Source organism: Ursus arctos, unplaced genomic scaffold (genome assembly GCF_023065955.2).
Source record: "Ursus arctos isolate Adak ecotype North America unplaced genomic scaffold, UrsArc2.0 scaffold_28, whole genome shotgun sequence".
NCBI classification, from domain to species: Eukaryota; Metazoa; Chordata; class Mammalia; order Carnivora; family Ursidae; genus Ursus; species Ursus arctos.
Window position 1 is genome coordinate 37,401,637 of NW_026622963.1, and position 17,392 is coordinate 37,419,028.

Here is a 17,392-nt window from a genome sequence, read left to right on the forward strand (position 1 = left end):
ATGCCCCTGCCTGGGAGGCATCTCGGGGGAGGGAAATGCCTGGCCGCTTCCAGAGAGACACGGCTCAGGACAACTGATGACCCCAGAGATGCTTTCCTCCCCAAGAGAGTCCTGCTGTCATCCGGACACTGTCACTGCAAGTCAAGCTTCATCGCTGCAGGACAGAAGCCGAGGAGTGGACAGCTGGACAAGGTGAGAAAAGCAACAAAACCACAGGTGCCAAACATCTCTACGAATGGAAGACTGGCCCACATCGGCCTGAGGACAGAGAACGGGCTCCACCGGAAACAGATTTCGTTCCAAAGCCTCTTGGCCCTAATCCTAACTCCAACTGACGGAAACCAGACCTCCCAACCAAACTCCCTGCTCATCTGGTTGCTCGTGGGCCCCTCTTTGCCAAGGTCAACCCAGCTTATCTGCAACACCTTTCTGATTCATAAGATCCAAGGATGCTGAGGCACAGAGAAGTCTAGTAAGTCTGGGAATGTTCCTCTTGGAACAGGGTTTCTCAGGAGCCAGGGTCTCTCCTGGCTGTAAAGACAGCTCACATGGCCAATGCAGGTGTCCCACACGGGGTGGCCGATCAGATGACAGAGAACAACCCTCGCTGCTTCCTGGCCATCCTCCCCACGTCAGAAGTACTTTGAGCATCTTCCCACCTAGAACCAAAATACCCAGCTTTCTCAGCTATGATACAGTCTAAGAATTCTGGGAAACAACAACCCTCTACTTTGTCGGCCAAGACAGATTTCTCCAGGACACGCCCACCACGCAAATTTCTCCCCTTATCAACGGGGCTTTAATCATCATATCTATAAATGAAAGAGGGTGGTAAACTCAGATGGAAGGATTAATACGAAAATATCACAATCTGTCAAACCAGAAAAAATGCACACGAGCGTAGATAACAGACAGAATCAAGCAGAAAGGACCAAAATAGGTGGGATGAAAATAGAAGGCCAGCCCTGTGGAAACCTGTCCATCACGGATATCCCTACTTTTGGACGATGGTAGAGGCTCACTGGTTAAGCGCTACAAAGCGTGAGCCGTAAGTCTGGCCTGGCGCGGCTGGGTGCTGCAGACGTCCCCGGGAAGAGACAAGTTACACAGACGGTGGGACCTCAGGACAGTCACTTAGACCCATTCGCGAAGGGTGAGAGAGCCCAACAAAACCCTCGGGGTTGGAGTTCCAAGCTTACAGGTCACCCCACGCCTGCGGCTGGGTTCACAGCCACAGACGGGAGAGCACCGGCCAGGTCGTTCGGATGTTTGGAGAAAAGGTACAGAGTGAGCCCCAGTACAGCAGAAATCAGGTTGATAAGCCGCAGTGACAAGAATGACAGGACTGGGAGTGAGTACTCGGCTGTTCCTAAGTTATAAACCTAACGACACAAGCACATGTCTGAGTCTCCACTCCTGTCTTTTAGGGAACCGCACACACGTGTATACACATATATGTGAATCACATGAAGGACGCGGCGTGTAGCTTTGACCGCTGGTGACAGCTCCGGGACGTCAGCCGTCCCACCTCTGCAAGAGTATTCACGCCACTCCCCAGGGGTGGCCGCTGACCCCAGCTGCGGGCACAGGCAGAAATCCCAGGACTCATCAGAAAATGTACCCCCGGAGTGGGGGCCGTGAAGGAGGGAAGATGGCCTGAACGCAGAGCGAGAGGAAGAGAGCTGGTCCCTCCTCCGGTGGGGCTGCAGGCCCTGCTGGGCGGGATGGGTGCTCACCGCCCCAAGTGGGCCAGGGGCACCCACACAGGGTCGGGGCCGGGGCGGCTCGTGCTGGCCCCCCGAGAGGGCCTGCCCCACTCCCAGCTGCCAGGGAGACTCATCTTTGGAGAAAGGCTTTCTGGTGTGTGATGGGTTTTCCCAGAGACAGAGAGCCCGTCACCCTCCACTGCGAGGGTCCGTGACCAGGCATCGGGAATTCTCGGAGGTGTCCGTGCTCAGGCTGCCCTCCCCAGACATGGCTCCAGGAGAAAGGTTGCTCTGCACCCCTGCTTCTCTTGGAAGAAGAGAAGGACCCCCCGTGGCACACAGTTCCCCGTCTCTACAACCCTCGAGGCCCCTGTCACTGTCACCCATGGGCTGCACACACAGACACTGCACGGCGCGGGGGCCTTTCACCAGCACGCCTGACAGCCTAGCCTCAACGTGAGGGACAGGGAGCCCACCCTCTGTCCCCGCTCCCCTTCCCAGGCGCCGTCTCTCCTCCAGTAGACCTCTGCCAACCCTCCCACGGCTGCAACGTCCCCTGTCTGCACACGGCTCCCATCTGCCCCGGCTGCCGGGGGACCGGACTGCTCCTGCGCTGCGGGCCCACCCTCCGTCCCCGGCCCCTTCCTCGTCCGGCGGTGGGCAGAGGCTGACGCTGCGTCCTAGGCAGGAGTCTGGGGTGACCCAGGGTGGATTCAAAGGACGCCGGCAGAGGAAGGGATGGAGGACGTGAGAGCCGACTGGCCGCTGCAGACGGTGGCTCCCTTCTGCGAGCGTCCAGTTGTCCTTCCCTCTCTCGGGATCCACCCTCACTCCAGCCGCCCTGGAGCCGGGCCCAGCACTCGGCCTCTTCAGCTGCCCTCCCCTCAACGCCAACCGCCTGGGCGTCTGTCCGTCTGCTGCACCTCCCTGTCACCCAGCCCCACCTCCGTGGGAAGTGGGCATCCCCTGTATGGAAGCAGCTGGCTGTCACGCTAAGAAAATGACTGACTTACTTCCTATGGGACTGTGGCCATATTTCCCGAAGGAAAACTGAGACTTGAGGTCTGGCAATGGGCAGGACGATGGACTTTCAGACCACCCTCGAGGAAGGCTGGGAAAGCTGGCTCAACAAACATCCGGGGACGGTAGGCACGGCTCAGCACCCTGGTCAGCCTGAGTCACAAAACTGTGCCGGGGGCCAGCCTGCACCTCAGCCACCCCGCCTGGCGGGGCCGCCCTGGAGGGGCTTCTCGGGGCTGACTGCAAGCAGGGGACAGGACAGATGCGGCCCCAAGGTGGGCCGTGCCCCACGCTGGCAGGAGACCACCTGCAGTGGACTCCCCACCCCTCCCCTGCACGGCAGCCGCAGCCACTGGCCCTGTGTAGGATGGGGGTGGTCTGTGCCGGTGGCCCCAACCCTGAGCCACTCAGGTGCACGCACCGGCTGACAGCCACCCCACCAGGAGACGGTGGTGCGACCCCGGGACCCTACAAACGCACCCTAGAAGCAGCAGCGTATGTTGCAAACACACCCCGTCCTCCCCTCTTGTTTCTAACGCGCGGAGGGAAGGTTGTGGCTTGCAGAAGCCTCGGGCTGAACCCTAACGGGGTGACATGAGACGTGCTGACAGCCTCATGGGACCGTTGCCTAGAGGCTAAGGTTTGGTTCTTGACGAGGGACCTGTGGACAATGAGCGCTTTGTGTCCTGTGCCATGATTTCAGGGCCGACACCGACCTTCGATGTCAAGCGAACGGCACTCCGCGTCTCCCCTCCTGTCTGTCCTGAGACCCCAGGATCCTCATTTCCTGAGCGTGACACGGTCTGGAATGTTATCTCAAGGGGGGTCCTGATCCAGAGACGTCAAGAGTCGTCTTTTCCTAGGAAGGGGGGCTGCGTGAGGCGAGCACGGACGAGGACAGGGAGGCGCGTGTCCTCACTTCCAAGGCTAGTTCTGTTTCGGGAACAAAGCGCTCCCTGCACTTAGAGCTTTTCCCAAGAAACGGGTGACACGTGAGCTGGGGCTCTGTCGGCACCGAGGGACAACTTCCCACGCCTCTGTTACCGAAACTCCCGTCTCGTTCTGATTAGAAACCCCGGGGTCATTAGAGAGCAGAGCATTGTCTGTGTCCTCCCTGCTGTCCCCGGCACACGGTATGTTTCCCACGGACGTGCAGACTCCGGGAGGCCCCGGGCGCGGCAACGGGACGCCTGTGCCTCTGGGTTGGGGGGGGAGCGCGCTCAATCACAGCCACTGCCGCGGGGGGAGCAGACTGTGCAGGTCCATGGGCCTGGGGCCCCCCGGGGACATCGTTCTCCTAAGAACTTCGAAACAATAACCCAGGCCATCAGTCTAAACTGTGAAGCGCAGACAGCAGAGGAGGGGACCCATCACCAGGGGCGGGTTTTCAAGTGCATCAGCAGCCAGGAAGTAGGACTGCCGGGAGGTGGGGACGAACGTGAGTGGACCGAGGACAGAGGGGCGCTTTGCTAACATTGATGGAATGATCTGGGCCTCTCTCTCAACACTCCCAAACCTCTTACCCTCTTGCTTAACTTCAACAGAACAAAACCATGAAGAAAAAAAAAGGGGAAAGAAGAAAGAGAGAGAGAGAAAGAGGAACGGGCCGAGGGGCTGTGCCTGTCTTACTATACATGACGCACTGACTGCCACCAGCCCCCACGGTCCCCTGTCCTTTCTGGGGCATGGTCTGCACTGAGGTCAGCCCCCCGAGTCTTGTTCCCATGCCGTCACGTGGCCGGTGAGGACACGGCTCTGAGGACCTCACGGTGCAGTCTTAGGGCCCGCATCCAGGATGGGGTCACCCCGGTTCCTCACGTGTGCCCTTATTGCCTGTGGTGGGAAAAGAGGCCGTATCCTGATTGTTTTTTCTAAACCTGAGCTCTAGTCTGTCTTTTCAAAAGGGGTCTGTAAAACCTGGCGGTCACTGTTGCCTTTAAAGGGCCGACAGAGCTAAGACCTCATTAGTTAACTTTCGAGGCCAGGCATCCTCCCTCGGTGACGTCGGCCGGGGTGCCGCCTGTCCCAGGTCAAACGTGGGTACAGGACGAGGGACGAGCAAGGGCTCAGACGACAGACAACGGCTTTCTCAGTGACAGAAGACACTGAAATCCCCGCGTCTCCCTCCTACGGTGATGGCTGGCTGTTGGCTTCTTGAAACCCAAGGAACGTGAAGTAAACTCACCTTGAAAATTTGCTGGGCCCTTCCCCATCTTCGTCGTCAAAGTCCATCCTGAAAAGCCAAGAGCACGAGGAGATTCAGCACAACAGAACACCTCACAGGTGACCCGACTGCTGGCAGCACCCGGGGCCTGTCCAGTCCCAGTCCCAACCCTCAGGAAACGCCCCCTCACGCAGTCCGCAAACAGCTTGGGGACGAGAAGGGGCAGAGGGAAGGCCTCCGTATGAGCGCCCTTTGTTGCATGGTTGGGAACCAGCCCGCGCCCTCGGGGCCCGCACAGGCCGCCGGCAGCTTGCTCGGGTCAATGTCCCCTGTGTTCCCCGGCAGCTCTGGGGGCTCCTGCCTCCCTCCACCTCGTTTATTCCACAGAGACTGCAGTTGACATTTTATTTTGTGGTACGTTGTCAGCAGACTCAAAAAGCTCAAGGGGCTCTGAAAACAGGAAGCTTTAAGGGCGATAAAGGGATTAACAGGCTGTTGCTGCTTGAGAACGTGGCCGGCCTGGATGAGTCCAAGTGAAAAGGGCATTTCAGGCCACCGTCCCCTAAAGCCCAAACCCAAACAAATGCATGGGGACTGAGAAAAAGTTATCTGGGGCCTGAAGGACTCAAAATACTCATCTGCTTGTTGAAACGCCCCAAATACTCAGAACCCACTTTCCTGGGCCTCTCAGTATAAACATAAAACTAAAAAGCCTTGACGGGTATTTGTTTAACTAATACCCCGAACTCTCCTTCTCGAAACACTAATCCCCTCTAAGGTCAATTAACGTTACCCCTGAAGATGCTGGGGTAATTAATTAGTATTAACTGTACCCGGAATCTTCCAAGAACAAGTGAGAAATAGTGTGGATGTCCTGGCTCTCTTGGACACTCAGGGTGAGGGGGCTGCTTGGGGAAAAGCGCCCCAGAGCCACGGCACTGCCCAGCCCCTTCTTAGCGGGCCCGAGGGGCCAAGCAAGGTGCAGTCCCCTGGACTCCAAGCAGAAGGGAGCTCCCTAAGGAGCTGCTCAGCACAGGAATGGAGAGTGTGTGGCCTTGGAGGGAACGGGACCCCCACCCCCGGCTCTAGGTGGGTAATGGTGACTCGGGGGAGGAACAGGAGGCCTAGGCCACCAGGAATGGCCAGGGTGCAGAGCAGAGCTATCCCCACGCACATGCGTGCAAACACGCGTACACACACACACACACACACACACACACACAGGAGAGGTCCCTAATGAGACAAATGGTCTTCTCTGGGCTGCGGTTGGCTAACTGGGGGAACTTAGGGACTGGAATTAGGGCAAAGGAGTATTTTCTTCTTTAAAATGGGATCATTCACTTATGTTTGTTTCGGGTTATGTGCAGGGTGGCCAGAGTCTAATCTGGGCATCTGTCCATTTGGGATGACCTGAGGGGACCCAGCGCCAGTTTGGAATCCCTCATTTCCAGAAGCGTGGGCCACACTAGCCGCTAGGAACGGAAGAACAAAGGCATTAGAAAGAGTAGGAAGAGACAACAGCAAGGGTAACCAAAACACCAACGCACCCAGGGCAGGGCAGGCGGGGAGGAAACGCAGTCAGGAAGGGAAAGGGAGGGAAAGACCCGCACGCACCACTGTGGAGACACACACGGCCCCCCAGTGCAGGCTGGACCGCCAGGCACCAGGCCGCCGCTGCAGACTCGCCTATGCTGTGGGCAAATGGGGGCCACGTGCATGACCTTCCGAATGGAGCAAAGTCATCAAGATCTGCCTCATCACGGAGCCACCGCCTCACCTTTACCAGGAAGGACAGCTGGGTGAGCCCACCAAACGCGTGGTTCCCCAGCTCCCGGCCCGCACAGCCACGGAACCACACTGCCACCCAGCGCTCACCGCGGGAAAGCGCGACAGGGCTGGCCACACCGTTAAGATGACTTAACCCCGGGGGCCAACAGACATTTCAGAGTTAGGGAAAAGAAAGTGCATTTTCAAAATTCCTAAGGACGTATGTCAGCATGAAGCAAAACCTCGAGTGAGTGTGAGATGTACGGTTATCTTTTTAAATGCCTGTCAGCACAAGTCGATAGGAGCGTGATAATCGGGCTCCTGCAAGATGCCACGTATTAGTCAGCGCCCTGGCCTCCCTTTGCATGATTTTTGGGGTATTTGGGCTGACAAAACATCCCGATTTTCCCAGACTAAGAGCATTCCCAGGATGTAGGACTTCAGTGCTAACACTACGAAAATCCCAGGCCAACCGGGGCAGTTGGTCACCCTGGTTTTTGTAAAGAGAGCTCCGTTCTTTACCTGGAGCCTGACGGCCCAGACAGGTGGGTACGTGAGCCCTCTGGGCGGGTTCGTGGTCCCAGCTGAGGCCAAGTCAGCTGTGGCTCTGTGCAGGGAGCCGAGGGTGTAAGGAAGGGACAGCCCTGCTCTGGAGTTTCCTGGAGTTGGGGGGAGCTCGGGAACCAGGATTTGTCCACAGAAAATTAGAGACCACGAAACTGTGCGTCCCCATCTGTCACATGTGATCACACGTATGCAGTGATCAGATTCCGTAATCCGGAACAGCACGATGTGGGGTGAGCCCGGAAGAGACATCAGTCCACTAATGGACGGGTCAGATCCTCGGGGTGTCACCTGACCCCACGAGTCTCGCACTCCTGGGGACACAGGCTCCTCAGAGCAGCACCTTTGGGCGTCTGTCACCACTGCTGAGCCCCTACTTTAAATGGGACTGCAATAGCTAGGCTTATTTCTTCTGCTCTAAAACTCTTAAGTAAATCATCCTTTGTTTTATGTCTTTTATGTGCCTCTGTTATACTGAAGCATCTGGATAATAAAAGAGAGAAATCCAAATATGACTTTGAAGTCCTACTGTATTCACTTTAAGGAATTCGGTACAACGTGGACGATGGAAGAGTCTTCAGAGGATGGGCTGAAAATGCGCTGCCTCACTTTCCTGTCAACGAGCGAGAATTCTTAGCTCAATACAACACCAGGAAAGCACCTCCGAGCTTGTGATTAGTTACGAGCGTGTGATGTGAGTCCCCAGGACAGTGACTGTGCAGCAATCACGCGTTATCAAAGGTGAGTCATCAGACGGGATTCACTCACGCTCTTAGGAGAAGGGAGGAAAGGCCGTGGCAATAGGGCAGGCCCCACAGCGGCAGCGCAGAAGGGCCCCAGGCCAGCCCGAGGCTCCTGCTAACAGCACGGCAAGTCACGGGTACGGGAATGGCCGTCCTCCGGAGCCTGGGCCAGCCACGGAGGCCACAGTGGTGCCACACAGAAGCATCTGGCTTTGGGGGCAGAACCCGACCCATCCCCACCACTGTCCCCGCGCTGAGATTGGGGAGGTCTCGCCAGAGGGGAACAAGGTGACTCGCTTCAACTCATCTTTCCCATACATGTGGAATCACTTTTCAAAGAATCTGAAACTCCTGAACCTTCACCTCGTGTCCCGGCGGCCAGCAGGGTGCTCGGCTTGCTGACGGCTCCTGGGAAGGCTGTCAGCGAAGGGGAAGCACATTCAAGCCCCAGGCATCCACAGGGAGGGGCCAGACTGGCGGCCGGCGGCCAGTGGATCCCGCACCTGCCAGGGGCCAGCTCTGTGGGGTCGGAAGCACCAGGAGGGATGGGTGGCTAGCCCCAGAAACCAGGGGAGGAAGGAGATCCTCGCCTCTTGCCCCCCCCCCTCCCCCACCACCCGAGGCCCTCTCTCTTCTCCCTCCTTCCCTCCGTCTCTCCAGCGCCCCACATGCTTGGGGAGGAGGCCAGGCATTTAGCTACATGTTTAGGCTGTGGTCAGGCGTTACAAGGAGTAGACCAGCAGTGTAAGCTACCAACTGCAAGAATTATTCTGGAAACAGCCCTGTGCAAGTGCCCATTTTCTTGCTTAGACACAGAAGATAAGCCCCTAAGTCACTGGGGTTTAGCAGAAGGAACCACAGTTCATGTGCTCCCTCCCTGTGACAGGGAAAAGGAAGCAGGCATGTTCCCCTGAATGAGGACAGTGGGGGACAGGCCTCCCGTCTGTCTTAAAGGGCCCACGTCATGTCTACACTGTTAGCCAGTGTGTTGGCAGCTGCTGTGCCTCCCCTTGAATCTCTCATGTCTTTTCTTGATGTTGGACTTCCTTGGCTGGAGGTGTTACGACCTCCAGGCTCTGTCTCAGGCCGCTCTGGGTCCCCCTCCGCCTCCAATGCATACCGTGTGTGTGTGTGTGTGTGTGTGTGTGTGTGTGTGTGAGATCTGGTAGGGAAGGGACAGCTGGGGACAACGTCTTCAGAAAAGAGCCTGATCCATGGTCCAATCATCAGCCAGGGCAGCCAGTGGAAGTCAGGGTCTGGACGTGGCTAGGGTCAGCTTTGGCCCCTGCAGCCCAGCCCTGAGCACAGAGCCCCCAACACGGTGCGGAGGGGTGGCAGGAACTCCTGATGGGGGCTCAGAACCGGCCCCCAGCACAGAGGGGCTGCTCGCCCTGCAGAGAGGGGTTGGCCTGGGCATCTCTGCCCGTTCCTGACCCTGACCCTCCACCTCCCTGTGCCAGCCTCTCCGGAAACAGGAACGGGCAGCCACAGGGCTCTGCCTCCAGGGAACAGAAGTGAGCGAGCACACGCATTTAAAATAATTCTTAGACACCTGGAATGTGTGCAAAGAAGTCAGCAAGTTGATGTGTGGACAGGACCTGTGTCCCCGGAAGAGCACAGACGCTCTCAGCTTGGTGCCATTGGCTGGAAGAGCTGGTTCAAATGGGGCAGCGGGTGGGCAGTGAGACCCTCGACTCGGAGGGTCTGCGGAGCTGTGCCCCCGGTGCCGACTCTGCAAACCGCGGGCCTGCCCTGAGCACCAGCCCCTGGGGCTGCACGACCCGCGGCATCGGCACCCCGAGAGCGAGTCCTGAGTCAAGGGAAAGCTGGTGCGGCCACTGAGCTCGGTGTCTCAGCCCTTGCCACCCTCTCAGTATGAACCGAAAGCTGAGCCCCTCCTTTAAAGACCGTGTGGCACACACAGCAGTGTCTCACACGGGCTAGACCTGCGGCACTGAACACACAGTCCGTCCTGGCCGCACTCCACTACGGGCGTCCTGTGCACCTGTTCCCCCCCAACATCGCCCCTTCCAGAGCCACACTGGTAGAGGGACTGCAGGTCTGGAACACAGCCAGCCGGCACCGGGGCCCGCCCTGCAGGCCTGGGCCTGGGGGCACTGCGTCCCCTGCTCCTGGGGAGCCCTGGGCTGTCAGAAATGGCACTATGGGGACAGGCTGATTCTACTCCATGAGTATCAGCTGTTTCATTGACAATCACACGGATTCGATGCAGAGAGGGGCCGGGGGACAGCACAGTGTGACAACATCAGTCTCACTGTCCCTGCAGGGATTTTTGTTGGCTGGCTGGTGTTTCTGAGATCTCCGTCTGGAACTACAGGACCCACACTCTTGAGTAGATGCGGTTTTCGGGCCCATCAGCCCAAGGGCGATGTCTCTGGGGCCCCGCACGGCCGCGTACCCCCGGCAAGGCAGCATGCGAGGCACGCGCCTGGCCTTGAGCTGCGGGGCTGGAGGAGCCAACGTTATGAAAGTTCTGGCATACCATCCCGCAGAGACCAGCTGCCCAGGATACCTGAGCAGCGGGGCCATGCTCGCTGCCCACAGGGGCTGGGGCTCATGCCTGCAGCGCTGCCCTCCGCTGGTGTGCTCACCGGGGGTACTGGTGAGCTCCCCCTCCCAGAGATGGCCTGAGCAAGGCCCAGCAGGACCACAGAGCCCCTCCCCACCACGAGCATAAGCAAACAGAAGGCCCCAGCTGGGGGCTGGGGCGGACACTTAGAGGCAAATCACATGCATACTTAGGGATCTTGCAAAATCTAAACAGCAGGCAAACTGCTGAACTTTTATTCTCCAGGAGGGGGAGAGACAATATTTCCCTAACAGGTCAAGACGGTTGCGCAACATGTATGAAGCCCAATTCCTGGAAACGCTGAGTTTGCTTACCCAGAACGCCGCTTTCCTCCACGGGCGGGCATGGCCCCGGCCATCCTCACCTGTCCGGTGGCCGCCATGGGGGCCACGGGCAACGTCACCGATCCAGGGATGTCTGAAGCCATTTCTGGAATGCAGGAAAGAAGACAGGTTTTATCAATGCCAGGAAAGCCCAGAAATAAGCACGAAAGTTGTCCAGCAGTCCCAAAAGCAGCAGCTGGAAGGAGAGCCCAAGGCCCTGGGGCCGCTCAGCCCACGTCCGTTGTGTGACTCAGGAGAGCCCTTTCCCCAGCTGGGCTCCGCCTTTCTCCTTGGAAATGGGACCCCTATCCCAGGTAGTACCCCGTGCTTAGTTTCAGCGGTTGAAAAGAGCACGGATTTGCCACTTTCACCAGGACTCCGGGCCACCTGGAGGCAGGTGAGACTTCCACGGATCCAGGCGGCGTGGCCAGAACCTGAGCAACCACTGGTCATCCAGACGGAGTGAACCCACAAGGGTCAGGTGTCTGTCCCCTGTGGCTGGGGCCCCCGATGCTCTGCCCCCACCCTGGGCCCTTGTCTCAGGCGGAAACGCTGTTCCCCATCCTGAATTTGGACTCAGAACCCTGACTGCACCGTTCCTGACGACGGTGAGCATCAGCACGGGCTGCACGATGGCCCGCCCGCGGTGCCCGGCTCGCCACAGCCTCCCCGGGGTACACGTGAATTCCAGGAATAGCAGGTGTGGTGCTGGAGGATGGCGCCCTCCCTGCGCCCCGCTCTCCTAGGCACTATTTCTTACGGGAGACGCTTCTGCCAGCTCGTTCAGGCTATGTCAAGTATTCCCAATTTCAGAGAAACCACAGTTCAAGAGTTTCTCCTTCTTACTTTGTGGAGGGTTCCTCAACTCGGGCACCCTTCCCTCGGAATATTAAATAGCAAAATAAATATTCAAGTGTCTCTCTGACTCTGCTTCCTGTTCTTGGGGGGACTCTCACAGCGCTCGCCGGCCCCAGCTCAGCTCTCACCAGCCCAGAAGGCAAGCAACGGTCTACAAAACCGTATTTCAAGAAGACGGGTCAGGACAAGTACGGGAATCTGGGCCCTTGTCAGGGGTACGGGCGGTGCTCACACGGGGCCGGTCTCTGCCCTCTGCCTCCTTCCAGAAACCAGGGAGGCACCGGGCAGCTGCCCCACATTACATCCAAAGACATTGTGTTTAATAAACACATTCTAAGATCAACTCAAACTAGTCCACTAAAAACTTCTGAAGGAGAATTTTCTAATACTAACAAACATCTTAATTTAGCCACTCTACTCTGTTCACAAAAATTGGAGAGCTGTTACAGTTGTTGGGTTTTTTAACCTAATGCACACAACTAGAAAGTACTCCAGGAAGAAAATCTCTTTCTTAAAGTAATCCTCTCCCCTTTCAACAATTACTACCCTGGATGGGGGGCATCTAGACCGTATTAGCAGGGGGGACCCTGTAGCCTCGCCATCTGCTGCTGCTGCTAAGAAATCTGTATTTTTTCTGAAATGGAAACTGAAACAGATGAGTCCATTAAGGCCCCCAAACGGAGGGCAGAGTGGCCGCCAGCACAAACACGGGTGAAAACAAAAGTCACCACTTCCCCAAATAAGCCACAGAGAACATCAGTCCCTTGAGATACCCCGAGAAAAAGGATCCCACAGTTAAGCAAGTTAGGAAAAGTCACACATTTATCCCCTCCTTGGAGATTCCAACGTCCTTTAAAAACGCACTGAGAAGTCCTGTATCAGGAAGTTTGTTTAACTTTGATTAGACCGGCATATCATAAAAGGGGGGGAAGGTAGAGGGACAATGTGTAGTCTAGACAAAATGATAGTCATCCAATTTTATTTGGGGAAAACAAAAATTTTGATTGTTTTTGAAATACGAGTTACAGAAAGTAAAGCTCCATGAAACCCGGGTATGGGATGAGGGCTCAGTAGCACCCGCCATCCAGTCCTTCCCCTGGATGGACAAGGGAAGCTAGGAAGAGACTGGGTGGTTTGCACAGCTGCCCACACTTGGCCAGGGCGGGGCAGGCCCAGTCTCCCCGGCACGTCAACACCCTATCTGCTCCCCTGGACACTCCGCGCCGGTCGGCCTCCGCCGCCCAGCAAAGGGCTGGCTGTGTGAGGGCAGGCCCACAACCAGCCTGCCTCCAAGGACCCCACTGAGCACACCCCAGAGCCCTCCACGCCTGTGCAGAACAGCAAGGCAAGCTGACAGGTAGACACCAGCCATCTCTACCATGGGGACACGGTGCCCTTCATGGAGGTGACGTGGCAGGTGGGTGTGCTGGGACAGCCCAAATCTTCACGGGCAACGTGCACCTGTCATAAAACCAGAGCGCTTCGGCCTGGGGGGTGGGTGGTGAGCCGATGAGCTCTACACGCAAGTGCATCGCATCACAGTGTGAAGATGAGAGGCTCCCACCTGCCCAGCAGTAACATGAAAGCGGCGGTGGCCCCCACCTGCACGCCAGCGCCAGGCGTCCAGGAAGGTTCTCTCCTCCCCAGATTCAGCGTTCTTCCTCACCTGTTTGTACAACCTCCTTTTGTAATAAAGACAGTAGGGCTTTGTCTATGTTCCAAAATATTTTACAATATTTTTTTCTAGCCTGTCACTTGCTTTTTAGGTTGAGAGATTTTTTTAATACTAGAGAAAGCTTTAAGAGGTAGAGTTTGAGGAAGATGTGTTGGTCAGTTCCGGCCACTGTAACAAATACCTCAGACCGGGCGCTTGAGACAACAGATGTCTGTTTTCTCACGGTTTGGGGACTGGGAAGTCCAAGATCAAGGTGCCAGCCAATTCAGTTCCCGGCGGCAACCCCTTCCCTGGTTTATGGACAGCCACCTCCTCTTCGTGGCCTTTCATGGCCTCCTCTCAAAAGGCCACCAAGCCTAGGGCCTTACTTCTCCTTAATTACCACCTAAAAGCTCTACCCCCAAATTTAGTCACACTGGGGTTCAGGGCGTCAACCTAGGAATTTGGGGAGATAATTCAGTCCCCAGCAGAAGAAAATGTCAATTGTCCCAACCTCGGTTCATTCAGGAGTCCTTCTTCCACCCGTAAGTGCTGTGATGCGCCCTCTATCCTACCTTGTATCTGACCACAGAACATGGGCTGCCTCCAGCACATGCATTTCTCTGCCAATTACCCAGCTGTCTGTGCTTGCGTTTGCTGCGCCATACGTACCTGGTGATGGACCTCCTCCCACTGCTCTCACCGTCCACAATTACCTTCATCCTTCTTTCTGTCTTATTCTTCCATTTAAATTTTCCATTTAAATTCCAGAATATTGGGGTGTCTGGGTGGCTCAGTCAGTTAAGCTTCTGACTCTTGGTTTTGGCTCGGGTCATGATCTCAGGGTCATGAAATTGAACCCCAGCCCCACATCTAGCTCTGTGCTCAGGGCTCAGCTCACAGTTGGCTTGAGATTCTTTTCCCCTTCCCTCTCCCTCCCCCTCGCTCCCCCCCACAGCAGCAGGGAAGGAGCTGTTGCCCTCCCCACCCTCGCTGTTCTGCATGTTGCCCTTTCAAAATGCGCATGCCTGGTGAAGAGTTTCTAGGGCCATCATCCTGTGTCCTACCATTCCACCAAATTCTTTTATTTGTTCTAATCATTTCTTATTAATTCTTGTGAACTTTCTAAGTTCACAAAGCCTGTGGACTCCAAATAAGGATACTATGTTCTCATTTCCAACAGTGAAATATTTCTTTTTCATGTCTTATTACATAAGCCAGAACTTCAGAACAATATTCAGCAATAATGGCCTAAACCTGGGTAACACAAGACCATGGACTTTGCCATCAAACATGCCTGATGTCAAATCACAGCTCAACACTTCCCAGCTATGAGAGTGACCAGGCCACCCCTGGTCAAAGCCTCATGATAATCTACTTTGAAGGGTCATTTTAAAAATTAAGAATAGTGCATGTGAAGAGCCTAACGCAGTGCCTGGGGAAAAAAATGCCACTCAACAAACAATGATGAAAATGATCATAATTAAGGTGCTGGTGAGCAACCTTGCCTGGTCCTTGAATTTCACTGGAATAACCAGCTTGCTTAAGACAGATATGCTTGGTTAAGATAAGGAAATCTGCTCCTATCCCTATTTTTTTAAGGTTTATTTCAGGAATAGATGTCTCATTTTATCAAATGCCATTTTGGTCACTAAAATAGTGTGTTAGATACCAGTAAGCCAAATGGGAGTTGTAATCAGTGAGGCTAAAATTCACTTTAAAGATTAAATTTCACTGTCTTTTAGGAGCCCCCTTAGTGCATTCAAATAAAAAACACTACAGAAATGTGTTTCTCTCCTCTGTAACTCACGCCCAAACCCACCCATGGGATCAGTCGTCAGCCTTCCTTGGAAAAGTGAATACTTTCTCCCCAAATCTGGCAACTTTTCTATAAGACTTGAACAGAAGTGAGCGTAACTCCTGGGATGTCCACTCAGGAAAGGTGGGTGGAAGAAGGTCTCTCACCAGGTCAGAGGTGAAGGTCTCCAAGGCAGGGCTTGAAGCAGCTCTGTAAGCATGCTGCAGATTTGCTCCAGGGCTTCTGAATTTCACCCCAAAATGAAGAAAAGTGGAACCTGAGCACCGCACTGGGCAGAGGGGAAACCATCTCGGACGCCCCCGGCCCTACCCTGCCCCTGCGGGGTGCACACAAGCTCTGCCTTTCTGATGGCGGAGTTGGCAGCATGGACCCTGAGACCCGAGAGCGTGTGGGGGTGTTGTATGTACTGGCGACCTGCACAGGAAAAGACCGGAAGACAAACACAAGGACACCAACGTGTAACACTTGGCTACTTCTGTGGTGGGAATCATAGGTGGGTTTTATGCTCTCCTAAAAACGCTTTTCGTTTTTGCACATAGGTTTTTTTTTTTTTTGCAATGAACATGTGTTACTTTAATGTGAGTCTAATGATGTGTTAATTTAATGACCACAAGAAGAATAATAAACATCTTTAGAGGGAAAACACGGTGAAAAGCACATACAGCTGGAGAACTAGAAGCAACGAATCAATGAGACAAAGAAAGGGGAAACCCTTTTCAGTAACAGGACTGTCCAACAATAGAATGGACGCGCTAGAATAGAATGGGATAAAAGTTTGATATGCAAATAATTAAAATATTTTTGCATAAAAATGGTAAGGTTTATGTCTGAGCTTTCACGTGATCTTTGCATCCCCCCTACAAGACAGATATAAAGTCAGCCCATTTTACAGATGAGGGGGGTGGGCAGAGAGAGGCGGGCGCCGTGTCCCAGCTGCACGGCCGGTCAGGGGCCAAGCAGGCTCCCGTGTGCTCGGCCAGCCACTGTAGGGCTGTCGCCCCTCGGGGTGCTGAGGGAGGCTGGGCGAGCAGCCGGCCCTCCGCCAGGCGACAAGGGACGTCCTCGGGCCCAGACAGGAAGTTGCGTGGCGTGCGGGAAACCTTCACATTCGGGGTCACTCCATCTAGTCGTGGGGTTGCAGGCAAGCGACCGCCCTAGCTGCAGATTCCCATCCGTGACGTAAGGAACTCTCCCACATCTCGCCCTGCTGTTTGGAGGATTAAGGAAGGTCACTGAGGTGAGATGCCCAGCAAAGTAATTTCTACTCTGCCCTTTTATTTTCCCGCAAGAGAGGAACGTTTTTTGAAGCAGACATTGTGCGTGTGCGTGTGTGTGTGGTTAGGTGACCCCTGAGCACGTAACTGTCTGTGCCTCAGTCTACGAGCTACAAAACGGGCATCATAATGGGAAGGACCTCATGAAGTTGTTCGCAAGATGAAAGAAGTCCGTATCCGTAGAGCCCCCGGAAGGAGGCGCGGCATGAAGTGTAAGCTCATTTAAACGCGGCCGACGTCAACACACACACACAGGGATGCCAACAAAACCTGCCATCGTCCTCCTAATGTAAGGAATTAAGTTATTTCTGGGACGTCATTTTTACGTGTGGGCCACCAAAGGGGGCACGGCGCTGTAAGAGGGCTCCCTAATTGCTCAGCACCCCCCCGACCACACGGTCACCGAGTGAGGCTGTCACAAAGGGCCACGAAGAGGGGGAGTACAGACGGGGCTCTGCTCCTGGCAGACCTCGCGCCACGGCCCTGCACACCACAGGGCCTTTAAACCACTGGCGGCCCAAGCACCACTGCAGGGAGGGAGGGGTGAGTAGACAGGCCCTGAGCCTGCCGCCCCGAACTCCCCGACCTCCATCCTGCCCGAGCCCCCACAGAGCTTCACACAGAGGCACACGTTGGAGCCCCGAGCCTGACGTGCACACAGCCCACTGAGAGCCTCTGCAAGCAGGTGCATGGGGTTAGAGCCCCACGTGCCTGCAAGAGGGCCGAGGCCGGCCCATGGGGCTCGGGTGTCCTGGACCCCAGTTCCCTGGGGCAACCCCAGCAGATCCCAGCCGGAAGGGGAGGGAAGGTCACACTCCTCCCCCTGACCTTCCCATGCCCTTGAGGGCTGACCATATGGAGAAAGGAAGGGCGTCCAGGGCACCACAGACTCACGAACGCATTCTACTGA

The 17,392-nt window shown here is 55.7% G+C and overlaps 1 protein-coding gene across 5 annotated transcripts in view; it reads right to left on the reverse strand.

Annotated features, from left to right (window-relative positions):
- Positions 1 to 17,392, reverse strand: part of ARNT2 (aryl hydrocarbon receptor nuclear translocator 2) — a 159,600-nt gene that overhangs the window by 108,817 nt on the left and 33,391 nt on the right. For all 5 annotated transcript variants that reach the window (XM_048220432.2, XM_048220427.2, XM_048220426.2 and 2 more), the window contains exons 2-3: positions 10,869 to 10,983; positions 4,912 to 4,959 (exon numbers count right to left, since the gene is read on the reverse strand). In XM_048220432.2, coding sequence (XP_048076389.1) covers positions 4,912 to 4,959; positions 10,869 to 10,983 — 163 coding nt within the window. The remainder of the gene's footprint in view (positions 1 to 4,911; positions 4,960 to 10,868; positions 10,984 to 17,392) is intronic.